General features: G+C 41.0%; 1 protein-coding gene across 2 annotated transcripts in view; it reads right to left on the bottom strand.

Annotated features, from left to right (window-relative positions):
* Positions 1-19,753, bottom strand: part of CDC5L (cell division cycle 5 like) — a 48,047-nt gene extending 28,294 nt beyond the window's left edge. Inside the window, exons 1-9 of one of the 2 annotated variants that reach the window (XM_030870559.3) lie at positions 19,575-19,753; positions 16,802-16,905; positions 15,225-15,386; positions 14,284-14,411; positions 12,567-12,666; positions 7,110-7,328; positions 5,193-5,337; positions 3,898-4,086; positions 604-752 (exon numbers count right to left, since the gene is read on the bottom strand). In XM_030870559.3, the coding sequence (XP_030726419.1) occupies positions 604-752; positions 3,898-4,086; positions 5,193-5,337; positions 7,110-7,328; positions 12,567-12,666; positions 14,284-14,411; positions 15,225-15,386; positions 16,802-16,905; positions 19,575-19,619 (1,241 nt within the window). In that variant the 5' untranslated portion in view covers positions 19,620-19,753. Of the gene's footprint in view, positions 1-603; positions 753-3,897; positions 4,087-5,192; positions 5,338-7,109; positions 7,329-12,566; positions 12,667-13,532; positions 13,871-14,283; positions 14,412-15,224; positions 15,387-16,801; positions 16,906-19,574 lie in introns of those variants that run through there. The other variant, XM_030870560.3, reaches the window with a different exon arrangement.
* Between the last annotated feature and the right edge of the window lie 1,917 nt (positions 19,754-21,670).

The raw sequence follows: 21,670 nt of genomic DNA, 5'->3' as shown, positions 1-21,670 counted from the left end.
AACAGTAGCTTAAAACAAAAGAAGTATAAACAAATACTGAACTCTAGTTAATGATATACACAACTAGGAAGCGTTTACGGTGAAATGGACTAATACCTGCAACTTGGAAATTATTAAAAATAAGATAGATTGATGGACGGATATGTGATTAAAGCAAACACTGTAAAATATTAACTGGAGAACTGGGTGGTGAGTATATGGATGCTTGCTTTACCATTCTTTCAACCTCTCTGAATGTTAGAAATTTTCATAATAAAATGTTGGGGGAAAAGCAACAGTAATACATACATAAAAAGGCTTAGAATTTTTATAAAATTCACCAAATCATCATTAACAATGGATTGATCTGCTCTTTTAAATCAGATTAAAAGTATTCAGAAACGAGGTGATAGCACCAGAAACCCTGAAAAAAAAAAAGAAGCTCCATTTGGTATTTGACTATTTCCTGGATACTATAATGTTATTTGCTACTATGAGGAGAAATTAAAAAGCAAGTTAAACACTTATTTCCATTCTCTGCCAGCATTTCTAAAGCAAACATGTTGTCCAAGTCCTCGGATTCAAGTTTTTCTAAAGCAGAAAACAGTTATTTATTTACAATACCTGAATGGGGTAGAAAGAACTGTGTTTGGAGTCTGTACAACCTGCCGCTGTGGAGTCACACCTGAGAAGTCGCTCTCGTGCAAAGGGGTGTTAAGTCCACCTTTTAATGGGGTGTCCACGTTGGTCAGAGCCATGAGGTTTTGGGCTTCCTGATTAACAAGAAGGTAAAGAAGCATGTTTTAACAGTTTAGACAGGAGAGCAAATTCCTCTCTTCTTGTCCTACTACACAAATCTTGAAACAGGCAGAATTCTTATACATTTTTCTCAATGAAAACCAAGAGAGAAAACGAATACTGAGCTGTGGCAGAGTTCAATACTTCCATTCCTTCTGTCGACCTAACATTAGCATGCCAGAAGTTCTGGAATAGGGCTTCCCTGGTAGTGCAGTGGTTAAGAATCTGCCTGCCAATGCAGGGGATATGGGTTCGAGCCCTGGCCCGGGAAGATCCCACATGCCGCAGAGCAACTAAGCCCATGCGCCACAACTACTGAGCCTGCGCCCTAGAGCCCGCGAGCCACAACTACTGAGCCCATGTGCCACAACTACTGAAGCCCGCCCACCTAGAGCCCATGCTCCACAACAAGAGAAGCCACCACAATGAGAAGCCCGTGCACCACCATGAAGAGTAGCCCCCCACTTGCTGCAACTAGAGAAAGCCCGCGCGCAGCAACGAAGACCAATGCAACAAATAAATAAATAAATAAATAAGAATTCCCTAATAAATAAGTTATAGGGATGTAATGTATGACACAGGGAATAGAGCCAATATTTTACAGAAACTTTATATGGAGTATAATCTATAAAAATATCAAACCACTATGTTGTACACCTGAAACCTATTCAATATTGTAAGTCAGCTATACTTCAATAAATAAATAAATACATTTTAAAAGTAAAACAATTTAAAAAGAAATCTCCCCAATAAAACATCCCAGCCAGTTCAGCCCACAGGAAAGTCTGGAGTCAAGGGGTCCTACCCACACCCAAGGAGTGTCTAGTCAGCTTTTAATTGCCCTACCCTTATTCCCTAGATATAGGCAAAGAACAAGATCGAACGATATTTGAGGGGCTTCCCTGGTGGTGCAGTGGTTGAGAGTCTGCCTGCCAGTGCAGGGGACACGGGTTCGAGCCCTGGTCTGGGAGGATCCCACATGCCGCGGAGCAACTGGGCCCGTGAGCCACAGCTGCTGAGCCTGCACGTCTGGAGCCTGTGCTCCACAAGAGAGGCCGTGATAGTGAGAGGCCCGCGTACCGCAAAAAAAAAAAAAAAAAGACTGTGCAGGAAAAAGAAAACTTGTAAAAACAAAAGAAAACCATCATTAATAGCCTCAGAGGAATAAAAAGATATTCATTAAATGAGACATTTAAAAATTGAACACATTTAAAAAAGAGCTCTTAGAAATTAAAAATATGACAGTAGAAATTTTAAAAAAAGATAAAATTCAGAAAATCTCCTAGCAATCAAATCAAAGTCAATTAAGACAGAAAACCAGAGAGTAATAAGTAGCAAAATAAATTAATGAAAGGGAAGAAATTTTTTAATTTTCAAAATAACTTCCCAGAATTGAAGGCCATGAGTCTATAGAATTAAAAGACCCACCAAGTACCTAGCACAGTGGTTAAAAATAGACCCACATCAAGAAACACGCATGTGAAAAAGAGAAGATCATATAAGCTTCCAGAGAAAGAAAAAACCAGGTTTCCTATTAACAACCTGAATGGCACAGGACGTATCAATAGCAACAATGAAAGCCAGAAGACACTGGAGCACTGCCTTCTGAACTGTGAACAAAAACTCTTTCAATCTGGAATTCTATACCCTGTTGTACTATCAATCAGATAAGAGGGTAGAGGACAGTTATTTACAGATATTCAAGGTCTTAAAAATTCCATCTCCCATGAAACCTTCCTCAGAAAGCTACTGACAGATACACTTCACCAACAAGAGAGTCAACCAAAAAAGCCAGAGACATGGGAGCCAAGAAAGAGGAGACACAAGGGACTTTCTAGGGTGACAGTGAAGGGAAAGCAAGAGAACAAGCTGTAACAAGATCTAAAGAGTAAGCAGTCCAGACTAGAAAATTCAGAAGTTCTGGGAACGACTTCAAGTGTTGAAAAAGGTAAGAATACCTAAAATGTGACCAGATTACAGGAGATTTACAGTTAGTATAAAGTCCAGAACTGAATTTGTGCTAAGTAATCAGAAAATTTAGCGACTAAATAAAACAAGTATTAATTCAAAGAAAAACAAAATACTGTACAGTAGAGTAATTATAAGGCATTTTGTGGGTCAAGTGCAGTTTGACCCACAGTTTACGTAGTCATAAGGTAAACCATAAATATGGAGCTAGCCAAAATTATAATTAACTATAATGGAAGATGGGAAAATGGAAAGCATGTGTCTGCACAGTAGAGGCAGAAGGTGTGAGAGAGCCAGATGTTCAAATCCTTGGTGGAAAAATGCCTAAAACTGAAGAAAAACCAAAATGTAACAAGTGTCTTAGTAGTAAGGTGATAAAAACAAAGAGCTATCACTGGTACCTGTAGAGAGCAAGCAATGAGGGGCACTGTTTTTCTTACAAAGCCTTGCAGGACTATTTGACTCCTGAATCAGTAGTCAAATTATATTTGACTATTAGAAAATTGAGATGTAAGAATGCTAAAAGACTCAGTAGTATTCCGTTAGGTTTGTCTATTCTCTGGCATGCAGACACCCTAAAGAACACACAGGGCTTCCCTGGTGGCGCAGTGGTTGAGGTCCGCCTGCTGATGCAGGGGACACGAGTTCGTGCCCTACTCCGGGAAGATCCCACATGCCGCGGAGCGGCTAGGCCCGTGAGCCATGGCCACTGAGCCTGCACGTCCGGAGCCTGTGCTCCGCAACGGGAGAGGCCACAGTAGTGAGAGGCCCGCGTACCGCAAAAAAAAAAAAAAAAAAAAATAGAACACACACAGCTGTACACCCTATGTGCTAAGGAGAGAGAGGGAAATAGTACTGAAGGCAGTCTATGCCAAGCTAAGTACAGAATCACAAGGAAGTTTTAAAAATTACTGACTACACGTGTTTGATTTTTTTTCCAGGACTGCTAGGCAATGTGAAATTTTTAAATGCTATGCTTTACTGACAGGATTTAGCTTCCCTACTACAGAAATCTCTAACAGCTATGCATTCAGGACTGTTTCAAACTGCTTACCCTAAAACACACAAAACCCTAAAACACACAAATCCTTTATAATACTTTTAAGGATAATAAACAAAGTGAAAGGCTCACTCTACCATATGGCAGCCTACCTGCAGAATTCTGTCCTGGGAAGCTGGTGTTCGTGGTGTTCTCAAAGCGATGCTGTTGTTGGTGACATTGTACTCAGACAAGAGAGTACTGGAAGCCGAGTTTGTTATGCCAGATTCCTCAGCAGTTTGACGTGCAATTTCACTTGCTTGGCCTACTTTTACAACTTCCTGGAGTTCTGCATCTGAAATCTAAAGACACAGTTATCACAGTAGCAATATTTTAACCAAGAATAACACAGCTTAAAACTTCCACATTCCAGAAGATGAATTGCTGAAGCTGTGTGATGAGTACACAGGGGCTCGTTGTAGCACTCTCTTTACTTTTTGTGGGTTTGAAAATTTCCATAATAAAGTTTTTAAAAGTCTTCCCTATTTAATGGGGGGAGGGGGCAGAATTCCATATGTGACATAGAATCAAGCTGCAGATACGGAAATTCCTTTTCAGTATTTCCATACTGAAATTCTTTCAAACCAAAATATTTATAAATCAAGAACATAAAATAATAGTGTTTATACAAAGCCATTTATCAATTAGGGGGAGGGTGGGCACTAAAAACCAATTAAAATATCACACAGAGTCCACAAAGCCACAAGACCCCTAAGAAGATCAAAAGGTGTTATCCTTGTAATTTTACCAAACTAAATACCCTAAGAACTAAAAATAAATTACAGGCAAAATCTCAGTTTAAGAAATATAACTACTATGAATAACAGCATCTAACAAAATTATTTTATGTTTATGCCCAAGGATTTTGTACTGATGCAGCCAGGGCACTCGTTTGCAGAAAGAAGCTGTTCAAGTCTCCTAAATCCATCCCTCTGCTCCATTTAACTGTCCAATTCTACAAAGCTGTACTCGTCAAAACAAAACAAGAGCTTATTCAAAATCCCCATGTTTCTGACCAACTATAATTCAAAGGAACAGAGCCTATGATGAGCTGAATGAATTTTCTCTTCTCCACAACTCCCATGTTGATTTTCACAGCTACTGTCTCAAAAAGAGAAGGAGGTGTGACACAACAAAACATTCCCTAAAAGAAAGTGGCCTGAAGTCCACAAGGCCAAATACCACCTTTATCAGCTGCAAAAAAGAGGTCTGGAGCCCTAGCCTACTGAAAAATTGCTAAGAGCTGACAATTACTTACTAAACCATCATATGAGCAGTTCAAGGCCTGATATTTCTTAAAGGTACCAAGCACCCAGCAAAAGCCTGGCACATAGGCCTGCAAACATTTGCTGGATAAATGGTAAGCATATGAGTTCATACAATGAAAAACCTGCTTTTATCAGATTACCTGAGGGGCAGGTAGTACTAGTTTGCTTCTCTTTTTAGTAAATTCAGAAACACCACTAGTTTGAAGAATTGCTGACGGTAAATCAGATTCTTTTTTCCTTTTCAAATGCTGCTTGTCTTTTTTTCTATCTCGTCCTTCTTTTTCACTGTCATGGATCAAGGTGGAGAACAGATTTTTTAAAGTTACATATAGGCAGCAACATTAAACGCCATATAAATAGTCATATGCTCTGAACGAAATAATCCCATTCCTAATAAAATTATGACAAAAAAGACAAAACAATATACATTAAGTTGTTCCCTACACCATTACCTACCCACTATACTCAAGAGGAATGCAGACTTAGAATATCAATAGAATTACTAAGAAAATAAGATATACTAAGTAATTTAAGCACTAAATATTAAAACTATGTTAACTATAGGGCTTCCCTGGTGGCGCAGTGGTTGGGAGTCCGCCTGCCGACGCAGGGGACACGGGTTCGTGCCCCGGTCCAGGGGGATCCCACATGCCACAGAGCGGCTGGGCCCGTGAGCCATGGCCGCTGAGCCTGCGCATCCGGAGCCTGTGCTCCGCAACGGGAGAGGCCACAACAGTGAGAGGCCCGCGTACCACAAAAAAAAAATAAATAAAATAAACACCTATGTAGCTATAAAGACTATGATAAGCAAAATGTTACATATAACATGAAAAGAAAAACATAAAACTACTCCTATATTGTGACTATGTTCATGTAAAAATATGTGTGTGCACATAGGAAAATGATGAAGTATACAAAAACGGAAACAATTAAATGAAGGGAACAGAATTAAAACGTGAGTTTTAAAAGTTTTCCTTTAAAACTATTCTTCAATTGTTTGCTATGATTTTTTTTAATTCATAAATTTTTTTAAAGGATATCTAAGTCCTGACAAATGACACCAAAAAGTCGTTAAGGTCTAAAGCCAGGCTCAAGGCCATCTTTTAAAGGACCAGGAATGCCTTCTCCCCCTCTGCATGTCATCCTCTTCTTCCATCTAGTCTACTCCTTCCAAATGACTATTTTTTCTTCAATCTCTTTATTTGTAGAGGCTACCTAAAGCAAGGTCCTAATTTGAAAAATAAATACAATGGAGTACATCCAAGAAAATCCTGTTTCACAGTGACTGACATCTGTTGTTTACTAACAATTCATGTCAACAAAAATGGAAAGCCATTGGGGGAGTACTAAAAATCTCTGACAATCCTAAAAGGTTCTCCCCACAACATTCAGATATAACAATTTAAAAACTCTAAAAATCCCTAGAAATAAACAAAATCCTCTGTATTGTAAGACATTTTAAAAATATACCTACTAATTGCCATTAAGTGAAAAGACTTAAAAATGCATTGGTAATGTTTTTCCTTTTAATTTCATTTTATGAAAAACAAGAGGGAATTCCCCGGCGGTCCGGTGGTTAGAACTCACCACTTTCACCGCCGGGGCCCAGGTGTGATCCCTAGTCAGGGAACTAAGATTCCACAAAGTCTCATGGCACAGGCAAAAAAAACCCAGAAAAACAAGATAAAATTTTCACTAGAAAAAAAACTAAGAAGCAGCAGACCGGATTTTGACAGACTCCTTCAAGCCATTAGTAAAATAACTAACCTCTTCCCAAAGGTACATTTCGTAAATGTTAAGACTGTGATTCTGAGTAGACAGTTCACTAAGAGCCAAGCGCTGACATTTCGAGAGCTTCGAACAGTGTTCTGTGCTAAAAGCATTACAGCCAGGGTCACTGGTTTTCTCAGAAAGGTGAATCCATTAAATAAGTAAAAGCATTATGTAAACCACATTGTGCTAACTAAGAAATACCTGGCTCTGACCAGGATAATACTTGGCCCTCCATAAAATTACTACTATACTTCTCCATTTATAAAAACGGAAAGGCAACTTACGATCTCAGCTCCCCATCAAGATCCTGTTGTCTTAACTTTCTGAAATCGGCATCAAGAGCCTGGTAGTTTTCCTCAGAAGTATCATAGAAACCAAGAGCAGGCTTTTTTTCAAATGGGATTTCAGCGTTATAATCAACTCCTCTCTTCTTTTTTCTTTTCTTCTGAATTTCTATGCCAGCTGCTCGAAGTTCTCTTCTCTTTTGGAGGGCAGCAAGACGCCTGAAGAAAGAGAACACAAATCACCTTCAAAATCATACACCATTGGGAAAGGATGGATCACCCATCAGAGTTAAGAAAACTACCCGGTCACTTGGGGAAGAAATATTTATTTAAATCCTCACCTCACACCGTTCACCAAAATCAATTCCAGTTTTGATTTAAAGGTACACACATACACTAGAGCAAAGAGAAAAGCCAGAAGGAACTATAAGTAAATATGTATCCAATCTCTGGATGGGAATATACTCACTTAATATAAATTAAATAAAGGGTGAAAAAAACAATCAACAGCTTTGAATTTTAAAATTTATATCCCTGTAGCACCATTTTTTAATCATAAAACAATATTAAAAGGCAAATAACAGGAAAAAATTTTGCACTTAGTATTAGGAATGGTTAGATATAAAGAATCTAAGCAAGTTTTTTAAAAATGTACCCAAGGGAAAGGAAGAACAAAAGGAAATAAACAGTTCACTAAGGGAAAAAAATGTAAATAGCTAAAATGACAGAGTGTACTTTAATAATTAAAGAATCACAAATTAAATCAAGTACCATTTCTACATATCTAATCAACAGCCTTCAATTTTTGCTTTGTTTTAATGGCAAGGGTGCAAACAGTGGACAGTCTCTCACAATGGTAATGAGAAAGTACAGTGGTATAGCTTTCCCGAAAGAGAATTTGGAAATACACATTAATACCCCTAACTTTTTTACATTTTTAACCCAGCAATTTCACTCTTCAGTCTTAGCCTAAGGAAATAAATAGGGACATGTACAAGGCCTTAGCTACAAGACTGGTTACCAAGCACTGTTCAGAAAAGCAGATAAACAGACACAACCTAAACATCCAACAGTAACAAATTAGTTAAAATAATTTACAACACAGCTATAAGATAAGATATTATATGGCCATCTAAATAACCTTTAAGAAATCTGTTGGGCCTTACCTTGTGGCACAGTGGTTAAGAATCCACCTGCCAATGCAGGGGACACGGGTTCGAGCCCTGGCCTGGGAAGATCCCACATGCCACGGAGCAACTAAGCCCGTGTACCACAACTACTGAGCCTGCGCTCTAGAGCCCACGAGCCACAACTACTGAGCCCACGTACCACAACTACTGAAGCCCGCACGCCTAGAGCCCGTGCTCTGCAACAAGAAAAGCCACTGCAATGAGAAGCCCGCGCACTGCAACGAAGAGTAGCCCCCGCTCGCCGCAACTAGAGAAAGCCCACGCGCGGCAACAAAGACCCAAAGCAGCCAAAAATAATAAATAAATAAATAGAGATAGATAGATAAATAGAAAGAAATCTATAGATAGATAGATAAATAGAAAGAAATCTGTAAATCTACTCTGACGTGGAAAGATGCTCAAGACACACTGCTGTTTAAAACAATGTTACAAAGTTTACATGTTATGGAGCAACATGTAAAATTATATGCATCTCTATCAGTGAACACGTGCATGGGGAGATGTGAAGGATGTTCACCCGAACAGTAACAGTGATAATCATAGGAGGCTGGAATTTCATTTTTTACTTTTTCCTTTGTACTTTCCCAAGATGCTATAACGTTAATGATTCAATAATCAGAAAAGCTATTCAGAATATTAAAGAGGGGAAAAATCAAATTATAAAACAGTATATAGGAGCAATTTCACAAACCCACTCCCCAGCAAAACTGACAAAAATTATTTTTAAAAAAAAGTTAAGTCTCTGGAAGGGATCCTAAATAAAGGAGATATAGCAAATGAAGAAACGTTTATTCAAGAAAATCTACAAAAATTCGATAAGAAAAGTGAGAGCCTGCAGTATTCAAATCAAGACCCACTCCCTCTTCTCTTCCCCCGTCCCAGCTCAGGGAGACAGAAACTCCACTCCACACTTGGTGCAGCCAAGAACACAGGGTTCTCTCTCCCCTCCAGCTCCCTGGCTTTCATTCCAGTAGGGGCAGGACGGCAGCATTTCTCATCCTGCCTCCAGGAAGCCACTGCAGAGGCTAAGTTCAGACAAGAGTGACTGAGAAGGAGGGGCTTCCTTCTTCTGCCCAGGGGCTCTACCTTGGGCACAGTGCTACTGAGAATACTGGAGCCCAACCTGGGCCTGTGGGATGAGGGTCAGGGTTAGGGTCAGGGTTAGGGGACCTGGGGCTGCTGCCTACCCCCACCCCCGACACTGAACACTCAGCTCCTAAAGTGGGTGTGTCACTCAACAAGAAGTACATCAGTGCCCCTGGATAAAACAGAGAATTCCAAACTCTCCCCAAAGAAACTGACTTCATTTGCAAAAGGAAATGGAGACGTTCAGGCCTCAGGGCACTCTCAAAAACAGTGGAAGTCTCGGTGAAAGGCAACTGTGAAGAAACCGACAGATTCTTTGGAGATGCAGCTAAACTGCAGGCCCACTAGTTTGCCAGAGAGAATCTCTTTCAAAAAGTGGGAGAAGCCCTCCTGGGATGAGAACAACTGCCAAACACTGACCTCAGAAATTATCCCTTCAAAGGAGCCAAAGTTTGATTGGAACACTCTGTGGAGCAATTTATGCCTCAAGCCATTGTTGAAAACAATACAGCAATAAACTGGCAATTAGTAGAGTTTAACCGCTGGGTGTAGCCAGGGAAGAAGATGTCAAAGAAAGTCCTGTCAAAACCACCTCATCCCAAGGCGACTGTGGGCACACCCAAGACTGTGTCCCCATGAGGAGCAACATCAGAAGCTTCACATTTCTGGGTGAGGAATGGGGAGAACAGACTTCACTAAAATAATCCAGCTAGTCACTAAAGGAGTAAGTAAGCAAGCAACAGTAACAAGGAGTGGATGGGAGCAACACAGTACCCAGAACTGCTACAATATATCATCCAAAGTGTCCAGTTCTTAACAAAAAAAGGTGAGACATGCAAAGAAACAGGAAAGCATGACCCACACCAGAAAATAAGCAGGCAACAGAAACTGCCTGTGAGAGCAACCAGATGTCAGCTTTGACAGACTTGTCAAAGGAGACATTACAAGTATGTTCAAAGAACAAAAGGTAAAAGCACGATTAAAGAAGGAAGGTAGGATGAAAATGTTCATCAAGTAGAGAAAATTAACAAAAAGAAATAATTAAAAAGAACCAAATGGGGCTTCCCTGGTGGCGCAGTGGTTGAGAGTCCGCCTGCCGATGCAGGGGACACGGGTTCGTGCCCCGGTCCGGGAGGATCCCACATGCCGCGGAGCAGCTGGGCCGGTAAGCCGTGGCCGCTGACCCTGCGCGTCCGGAGCCTGTGCTCCGCAACGGGAAAGCTGAAACAAAAACTTCACTAGAACAGATTCGAAGTAAAGAATTAGCCAAGATGAAGACAGATGGATAGAGATTATGCAATCCAAAGGAAAGGGGAAAAAAAAAAAAAAGAATGAAGAAATACGAACAGAGCCTCACAAAAAGGTGGAACACCATTAAGTGCACAACATATGCACAGTAAGAATATCAAAAGGAAAGAGAAAAAGGAGAATAAAACATTAGAAAAAGGAGAACAAAACACTGGCTGAAAATTTCACAAATTTATTGAAAATCATTAACCTACACATCCAGGAAGCTCAAGGAACTGCAAGTAAGACAAACATTAAGAAATGCACAAACAGAAACATTATATTAAAAATGCTGAAAGCCAAAGACAAGGAGAAAATCTTGTAAACAGAGAGAGAAAAACGATTTATCACTTACAAGGGAACCCCAGTAAGATTAACTTCTCATCGAAACAGTCTATACAGTATGATCTAATTTTACACAAATGTTACTGTATGTGTAGTACACATAAATGTATGTCTATACTGAGAAGAGAACGGTTTGAAGGGACACATTTCATAAGTAATTTTATTCTTTAAATAAAACAAAGACTTCAAACGACATTAGAAAACCTTTACAATATAATACTAAGTGAATATAACCAAGCTATATAGCATTGTATCAACCATGCCCCAAAAAGAAAATAGTACAATACTAGTATTTTGTAGGAAAAGTGTTATTACTTTTATAATCAATAAAAAGCTTTAAGTTATAAAACAGATCTGTAATTTAACATTTAAAGTAAATAGTCCTGCAGTACATTCTCCATACACACCAATCTAGTTAATTACAAGATATATGCACAAGTTATAAACATGTTCTACAAGAAAATCTACAAGAAAGTGTAGGGTAAATTTAAATCTGGAAAAATGTATTTGTTAAAGCAAGCAATGCCAACCATACTTGGAGATTTTCATATATATACCTGTCATATCCCTGGGCCAATCCACATGGTTAAAAGGCTCAAACAATTTGGTCCCCAAACAACCATGGACAAAAATGGAAAAACGAATTTTTTTACGTTACTCACATTACTTAACCCTAAATAGTATACGGAACAGAAAGGTGACTAAGACCCAGCAGAAAATTTAGAACCTCCTCTTAGCTTGTTTACTGTCCCAGGCCAGTCATACTCCCATCACAAGCAACTATTCTGGGCTAGTGGTTGTCCAGCTATGCCAAAAAGCATCCTCTGGCATAAAAGAATCCTCCATCCCAGGATCTGGCACTTCACAGCCATTAGTGGGGAAACCATCAACACAATGCTAGTTATTAGGTCAGGAAGTATCAATACTTCCCAGCTTAGGGACCAAAAAAGGTAGCTGTGGAGGCTGGGGAGGCTATTCCAATGCCTGAATTCCAAAAGCTAATAAGCTCTTATAAAGTTCAAGTTTTCCCTTTAACCACTTCATCTGGGTTTCTAGGCCATTAGAAATGATGTCAACCATGGATCTAACCAAAAGGGAGGGGAAAGTAGAGAAAACCTTGAGCAGAGGGCAATACTCAATTCCACTCACTTTTTAAATACAAATTTCTATGACAGCCTAAAATGTGGTTCAAGGCTCATTAACTCCCTCGATGTTCAGCTGAGTCTCCTGTTTCACAGCCGTTGCCTGCCCAACGCTAAACAAGGAGAGTAACTAATTGGCAGTCACACCACAGTCCCAGAGCCCCGTGTGTCCTCCAGCCATCTGACGCCAAGATGGCTACAACAAATGAAGCTCCCCCATGCTAACAGAACAAATCCAACACACCAAGACATACATGTATGTCTATACCTGGGCATTACTTCTGCCATGTTGGAATTAGACAACTCTAGTTATCATTCACCCAACAGGGTTGATAAATCACACAGTTTTACTGGGCCTAAGGATGCACAGACTAATTTGTTCAACTATAGATGGAAAACAACCTTACCTTGCTTCTTCCAACTGTTTCTCCCTCGCTTTCCTCTTGGCTTTCTTTCCCTGAGTATTAGCCAGGCGGGCTCTAGCTTCAGAAAGCATCTCCAATTCATCTGCAAAAATAAAGAGAACAAAATCTAACTTCTCCAACAGAAGCAAGGTGAAAGACATACCCTAGTGCTTAAGATGAGAAAACCCATCAATATAATCATTACATGGTGCAGCATAAAGGAAACAGCTTGGGTTTTTAAGTCAGAGAAACCTAAGTTAAAAATCATGCCCACCACTGGACAGTTATGTGACTCTGGATAATAACGTTTCACCACTTATAAAATGGGAATAACAATTCCTACTTCACAGGGATGTTGAGAAGAACTAAGAAAAAAGAAATAGGTAAAGCATCTAGCAAATACTCATTAAACAGTGGCTATAATTATCATATCCTTCATTATCATCAACTATCTGGCACAGCACAAATTGTGAAATATTGTAAAAACTACTGTTTAATTATAAGGGGACTGACAATCTTCATTATCATTTTTCCTTCATTTTTTTCCTCAGAACTATTTCTCTCCTCCAGTATATTTTCCATAGCTCCCCAGAGTAGAACAAATTTCATTACTGATACCTTAGAGCAATTCCTACACAAGGGTGTCCAATGAAATCACAAGGGAACTTTAAAAAACAAAAAAACCCTCAGATTCCAGGATTACCCTCCATTCCCCCCCCACCCCCAATTTACTGACGCAGACCTCCTGGGGAAGCCCTGGTACCTTTATTTTTTAAAGTTTGCCATGTGACAGTGATGCAGCCAGCCTAGCCACAGTCTGCCTTTGGGAACAACTACCTTCAAACTTTTAAATTAAAAACTCAACAAATATTCACTGAATGCTTCACGACCCTGTGAAGTAAGATAGATATTATTACTCTCCATCTGACAGGAAAGAGAACCAAAGTTCAGAGAGATTATATGACTCACCTAAAGTCAAATAGCTAATAAGTGGCAGACATGGTACTAAACTAGATTAAAATCTAGTTCCTCTGATTCCTGATTCAATGTCTCAAAAAGGCATCTCCCTCATGGTATTGTAGTGTTGCCCTTTCAAGAAGATCAAACTTCCTGTCTGAAGTCAAAAAAGTAGTTAGTAGGAGCACTGGATCCCCAAATCCTGACTTGTTGCCTCTCTCCTCGGAATAGAAATGAGAACACAGAATCCTAAAGAGCTTACCTCTAGCCACCAGGAAATGTCCAGTCATATCACACTGCTTAACTTACTAAATGAACTGAAACATCAAAAGATAAAGGGGGGGCTTCCATGGTGGCGCAGTGGTTGGGAGTCCGCCTGCTGATGCAGGGGGCACGGGTTCGTGCCCTGGTCCGGGAGGATCCCGCATGCCGCGGAGCGGCTGGGCCCGTGAGCCATGCCCGCTGGGCCCGCGCGTCCGGAACCTGCGCTCTGCAGCGGTAGGGGCCACGACGGTGAGAGGCCCGCGTACCACAAAAAAAAAAAAAAAAAAAAAGAAAAGATAAAGGGACATTATACAAAAAGAGCAATTACTCTATGATAGAAGGTTGGACACACTTGGAAAGATACTTAGAGTAACAACTACAGACAGAACTGCAATTCGAAAAAGTCAGAGGAGTTTAGAAAAGAACTAAGAGAGTTAAAAGAAGGCCTGAGAAGTCTATGGTTACCAAAGAAATAAAGTCCTCACAAAAATACACTTACCCTCATCCATATCAATCGGATCAGGCCGTGCTGGTTTTGTTTCTGGATTTGGATCTATTTCTCCAGGTTTAAGTTTTCGTGGATCATCTGTTGTTTCCTCTTCATTGTCTCTCTGGGCAGCTTTATCCCTAGGAATGAGCCCAGAGTAATCAGTCACACTACCACCCGTTTAGTCTTAGAAATACCAGGTTCCCTAGTGCTGGCACCCTTTTCCTTTGAAAAAACCAATGGATGGGCATTAACAAAAATAAAGCATTTCTACTACTGCTTCACCTGAAAAGAGATGGTTTTAAATTTCTCTCTAATTTCAGTGTTTCCATTCACCATGAAACAGGCTCCAAGCAGCTCCCTAAATCACAAATGCAGCAGAGCCACACAAAAAAGCTTTTAGAGAAGAATCAAGATGTTCCAATGGTTAACTCTCAGCAGTATGACTATGGGTGATTTTTATTTGCTTTTTCACTATTTTTTCCCCAGATTTTCTATGATGAACATGTATGATTTGTATAACTTTTTTTTTAGTATTTATTTATTTATTTGACTGCGCTGGGTCTCAGTTGGGGCACGCAGGATCTTCGTTGCAGCATGCGGGATCTTTCAGTTGCAGCATGTGGGCTCTCAACTGCAACATGCGGGATCTAGTTCCCTGACCAGGGATCAAACCCAGGCCCCCTACACTGGGAGCATGGAGTTTTAACCACTGGACCACCAGGGAAGTCCCTGTATAATACTTTTTAATTATTTCTTTAAAAAGTGTATAAAAGGAGACATAATCTTGATCAACCACACGAGACTTGGAATATACAATCCAATAGCTTTAGCTCCTCTGGCTTTATTCAGATCTGTAACTAATGTTTAAGGACACAAAATGCTAAAAGTGTATTCAGCCTCATTCAGAAGATATACACACACTTTAATACTGCTTTTGGAGATTCACTTACAGAAGAAATTCGTAGTGTTCCAAACACTGGGCAGCTGTTCTTCCAATGATTGGAGCAATGGTCCTCCACTGAGTTGGCATCAACTTGGCCAAGTGCAAGAGTTTTTCCTCTTCTTCTCTGGACCATTCTGTTTTCTTAATGCTGGGATCCAGCCACTCATACCTATTAAAAAGACATCATTTTATACCTTAATCAGTCACCCAGCATGAATAATATCCTCCTTACGTATTAGACATACTGGCTTCTAATATCTGAAAAATGCAAGCTCTCATCCTTCAATCACAAAAGCTGGGGTTTTTTTTTTACAACAGAATATTCCCTATTTGGTTAAACTTACCCCATTCCGAATACCCTATCTCACTAAATTCTACTGTATTTTAATTATGCAAGGTTAGTAACGCTTAAGAAAGGTAACATGACTGAAACATGATCATATGCCTTCCTTCTCAACTACCAATTGTTTCCATTCATCTTACACTTTATTAGAGGTTATGCATTTATAAATAAGACAAAACCACCTCATATTTTCATAGTGTTTCTAGTTTTCATAGTACTTTCTGGTGCTTTGATTTGATTCTTACAATACCTTGGCTTACTTCTTTAAGCATTTGACTTACACTCACTAAATGCTTTTCAAAACTGTATTTGTTTGGTGAGTTTTTTAATTTAAGTAAAACTACTATGTCATCTCTGTCTTTCCCCATGCTCCACCTGACCCACCTTTTCCATCCAGTCTACTTAGCTGGATGAGAGGCCCTGCAAACAATATATAAACCTTGCCAAACAAAGTGATAGGAGCTTAGCTCCACTAACAGAACCAGAAATCAGAGTCACTTATGCAGGCTGAGGACCATCTTCCTCTTTGTGGGCCAATCTCTATATTCTGATCCTTTCCCCTACCCAGGTGCCCAGGAAATTAGCTCACTCTTATACAATCCAAAATATGATCCTAGTACCACATGGGTCAGGGCTGGGGCCAGATCACTCATGCCAAAAATACATGTGAAGAACTTACTATGTCCACTACCCTGTGACTTAAAAGGGGGCACCACAGATGTAATGTTGGGTTATGTTATATTCTGGGGAAGCAAATATACAATGTTTCAACGATTCATGAGGAAACTCAACTACTGTAAGCTAGCCTAGAAAATTAACCATTATTTATCATTTATTTCTTTGGGAAAGTAAGTTCTAAAACAATCCACTTATAAACTTTTGGAATACAATCCATTTGTAAGCTAGGGTCCATCTGTACCTAAAAGTAGTTATATTTCATGCTTCACAAAGCACTCTCAAACAACATTAACTCATTTGAGCCTCACATCTCCATCAGTTAGGGCCAAGTATTATCCCCAGTTGGGAGAAGGTAGTGGTAGGAAAGAGTGGCTAGAAAATGGCTTGCCTAAGATCACATAGGAAGCAAATGACAGCTAATTCTTAAATCTAAATTCCCATCTCCCACTCCACACTTTGTTATATCACAATGCCTGCTTTCTTTGGTAAGGTTCAAAGAAATGACATTTTCCTCATCATAATTAAGGTCATTTTGTGTTTTCCACTCATTAACTGGTACATACCATCTGGCTTTGCACTGCTTTGCTGATTTTCTATGCAGCAGTGAGGCAATCCTAGACCACTGGTTTTTCCCATATTTCATTACCGCTGCCTTCAAAATTTCATCCTAAAAATTGTTGAAGAAAAACAGTGTATTCAATCACAAAACTCCAAGTGAGAAAAGACAAAATTAAAATTAACTCTAACAGAGTTGTGCTATGGAGAAAGAGAGATATCAACACACACATATATCCTAGATTTAAAAAGAAAGTACAAAACTTCATTACAATAATTAAAAAAAAGCAAGCCAGAATCAGTGAAATGCAAGAAATTAAGAACTCCCTTAGAGGGACTTCCCCAGTGGCGCAGTGGTTAGGAATCCACCTGCCAATGCAGGGTACACGGGTTCGAGCCCTGGTCTGGGAAGATCCCACATGCCATGGAGCAACTAAGCCTGTGCACCACAACTACTGAGCCTGCGAGCCACAAATACTGAGCCCGTGTGCCGCAACTACTGAAGCCCGTGCGCCTAGAGCCCGTGTTCCGCAACAAGAGAAGCCACCGCAATGAGAAGTCCGCTCAGTGCAACGAAGAGAAGCCTGTGCAATGCAATGAAGAGTAGCCCCCGCTCGCCGCAGCTAGAGAAAGCCCACGCGCGGCAACGAAGACCCAATGCAGCCAAAATAAATTAATAAAATTAATTAATTTAAAAAAAAAGAACTCCCTTAGAAGGACATCCTACCCTCCCTTACACACAACCCCTTCCCCATCCCGTCCAGTAATTGGGAATGGGTACAGTGTGTGGCTGTTATTCTCTTGAAAGGAATATGGCTCATTCATTTATTCATTCATTGAAAAAACATTCCCTGAACACCAACCTTGTACCAAGTCTTGTGTACTTAGGGAAAGAGAATCAAATAGGACACATCCAGCCCTCAAGAAGCAAGTCAAGACTCAGGTGAATCCAATCTCTAACCCAGGCTTCCTGCCTCCGGCTTACGAATAGCATTTTCTCTTCAGTCCCATAACCCCAACTCTGACCCAAGAATCCACATCTCAGGTCTAACCTAAGAATTAAGTATTTCCCCCGAAGTCACCAGTCAACTCTGTCTCCAGACTCCCCCAGTCTCTAGACACTATTTCACCAGGGCACCCATTGCAATATGGAATTCACCAATCCCGGGAGAGCCCGGCAACCTAAATCACAGACACCAGGGCTATTAGAGACACAGATGAATGCTCTTGGGGCATTTTACTTTCAGGCTTTTTTCCACATTGAACTAGAGCTACATGCCTCATACATGAGCCACTCCACACCACTCCACACCGTATCATCACAGACTCAAAGACTGCAGGGCTTGGGCCACATCATAGGAATCCTGCTGTTACTTGATTTTTGTACATGTCTCTCCCACAGAAGTCGTCTCTTCTCCAACTTAAACAGCCTGGTTCCCTCTGTGCAAGTTGAGGCAAGGTTCTCACTGACTTTATGTGTAACTTTGTTGCAGTACTGCTATACTCAATCACATCTTCAAAGAAGTATATACAACAATTATCTATCCTACTCGATCCATTCGGAAAAATTTCCCAAGCAAATTTTGTTTGGTACTGTCCTAGTTTCTAAAGATACCAAGATCTGGTCCTGCCCTCTTGCAGTGCTGTCTACTGAGGAAAAGAAATAGCAACTAGCACTTACTGCAAGATTACTATGTGACAGACCCTGTTCTAAATGTTCCAAATGTAGTGACTCACTTAGTCCCCAAGACAGGTAGGTATTATTATCATCCCCATTAGAAAACTGAGGCTCTAAGAGGTTAAGAAACCCTCCCAGCATCACACAGAAGGATGTGATGCTTGCAAAAAGACAAAGCAAACTATAACAAGTGGATGAAAGAGTTGTCATGGGACCACTGGGGGTGCAACTACTTTTTACAGGATGAACAGGCAAAAATTCCAGAAGAGTTTCTGGACTGGTTTTTGAAGGAAGGGCAGAAAGATGCTAAGCAGTAGGAGGATATTCCAAGAAGGCATAAGATGTAAAAAGACACAGAGCATGAAAAAATATGGTGTTCTCGGGAAACTGACAAATTCAGTGCACTATGAACACCAACTTCACTAAAACCTCGTTTCTATTTTACTCATTCTCTACTGTTCTCTGGCTCACCAATGACATGATCCACTACGTTTCTGGAAGCAAAGAGACTACTGAAGGCCTATCTGGCTTCTATCCAAGCTGAAGCGGAATGACAGGAAGACACAGGCCTTGGGATCTGACGGGAGAGCGGACACGTTATGCCTTGATCACAGATGACCGCAGGGATGCGGGCATAAACGGGCACTTTGAACCTGGCACTCAAACTGCTTCCCGTGTGCAAGGAAGTCAAGAAAAAAACAAAGTTGTCGCCACAGCACTTCTTCATTTTTGAATATCAGAGAGAGGCACGATGCCTGGGCCGAGGAACGGGGGTGCCCCAAAGACCGACTCTAGCGGTTATCCTAGCTCTCCCACCACAGTGAGTTCCACCAGGGCAGAGGGCGCGTCCTCAATTCAACAAATGTTCACTGAGGGCCTAAGGAGTGCCCGGTAGGTAATCAAGTGGTTAAATCACAGTCCCCGTCCTTCAGGTGCTCAGATAACGTAGGACCGGGCACAAGGTAAAGGCCCCGAGGGTCGGCCCCGCACCGACCCCCACGCAGACCCCGCAAACAACCTCTCCGCCTCCCCGACCTCCGCGCGCCTGCGCACCAGCACCCGGAGGGGCGGAGGGCAGCGGACGGCGGGAAAAGGGAACTTACCTCAGTATTCCTCCACACGCCCCCCTTGATCATAATTCGAGGCATCTTAGCGGCGGGGTGTCTCGGCAAGCGGCCGAGTGGAGCTTCTGAGAAGTAGTAACGGCGCTGCGGCCACGGAACCCAAAGCCGTCACTTCCTCCAAGCGCAACCTTCTGCTTTGAAGAGCTCTGCGCAGGCGCAAGGCGGGGTTTGGGGTTGGGGGAGAAGTAAGAGTAGCAAGTCTCGCGAGAACTCGAGTGACTGAAAGGAAATAAGTGCTTTGTTGTTAAAGCTGTACTCTAGGAAGACTGACAGAAAGTCATCAAACCACTCTAAGCCAAAGCGCCCTACGCCGCACGCATGCCCAAAATAGATTGGAAGAAGCCATGGCTCTCGCGAGATATCGGCAGTGGCTCTTGGCAGAGAATGTAGTGCTGGGGTTGGTTGTGACGTCACCTGGTAGCAGAGAATAGGAACGTGGCGCGTGTAGAGTTTAAGCCCAGCTGGTCTAAAAAGAACTTTGTTAATTTATTAATTTAGCACTTTATTAGGCATTTAACTGATAGGAATTTATTCACAGAATACTCAGGAAAACGCAATAGCTTATTTAAGCCTAAATTTCCTAACCTGGAGGTAATAATAGTACCAACTTCGTAGGGTCGTCTTAAGGATTAAATGAGATCGTAAACCTAGCATAGTATCTGATACATAATAAGTGATCACAAAAGTGGTAACTGTTACTACAAGAAGCGCAACCCCAAGTGATCAGTGGTTGTCCCAGAAATCCACAGAAATGTCATGTCAGAGTTTTTCATTCATTGCTATTCAGTCTGTGTGGATTAATAGTAGAGAGTTACCATCGATAGGTACTGGTATTAGACAGACTCGGTCTGGGTTGAAATCTTGGCTCTCTCATCAGCTTGGGTAATAACCTTGCTGAATCTCAGCATCCTCATCTGCAAAGTGGAGTTAACAATTCATACCTCATAAATTTGAGGGACAAATTAGTTGAAAGATACCTAAAACCCAGTGAGGTAGGGATTGCCAAACTGCCATTCCACCTCCCCATTACTCACTTGGTCTCCTTCACCATTCAAAAACATCTCTTTGGAGCCAGCCCTGGAAGGCATGAAAATGTTTAGTGGACTGGGAAACATCCTAAGAATTTAAATAATGCCTTTCTCTTTATAGTTCTTCATTTCTCCATTTGCCTCTTCTGAGAGAGCTACAGAACTTTCCGGTTATATATATATATATATATATATATATATATATATATATATATATATATATATATACTGTTTTTCCTTGAAATGGGAAATTGTAGCAATAAAATCACTAGTTTGTTGAGAGGACAGTGTGAGATTATGAAGAACACACAGATGTGTGTGTTCTGGTGACAAGCCATATTTTCTGTCTCTGGACGCAGGTCCAGAGATAATGCTTCTCTGTAGAATGTGTGACCATTACTTCCTGCCAACCCCACCCCCAACATGCACTCAGCTACAGTGGTTACAAGTGTCTCTCTCTCTCTCTCTCTCTCTCTCTCTCTCTCTCTCTCTCTCTCTCACACACACACACACACACACACACACACACACACACACGCCATTTGATTGATCTGATCAAAGTTGAACCAGTTAAGTCTCCTCCCCAGGAATTTTGACACTGAAACCTAGAAGAAGCCAGTCTCTCTGCTGGCCAATGAATCTCTAACATGTGAAGCCCAGGAGTTGCCTGCCACCATGTTTTGTACAACGTAGACTAAGAAGGGAAGAAAAAAGGTCCCAGGTGCACTGAGAGGAGCAGAGAAAAGAGTACAGAAAGACAGAGGTAGGTCTTGGCTGCACCACTGTCCCTGGATCCAATATGTTCCTCTGTCCTCGGTGCATCCCTGTCCTTGAGTTGTTGTTGTTGTTTTTTTAATATTATTTTACAATCTACTGTTTTCTTAATTTTTAAAATTTATTTTTTATTTTTGGCTGCATTGGGTCTTCGTTGCTGCGCGCAGGCTTTCTCTAGTTAAGAGTGGAGGCTACTTTTTTTTTTTTTTTGGCTGCGTTGGGTCTTCATTGCTGCGCATGGGCTTTCTCTCATTGCGGGGAGCAGGGGCTACT

This window comes from Globicephala melas, chromosome 11, assembly GCF_963455315.2.
Source record: "Globicephala melas chromosome 11, mGloMel1.2, whole genome shotgun sequence".
Lineage (NCBI taxonomy): Eukaryota > Metazoa > Chordata > Mammalia > Artiodactyla > Delphinidae > Globicephala > Globicephala melas.
This window is presented reverse-complemented; position numbering and strand designations above follow the sequence as displayed.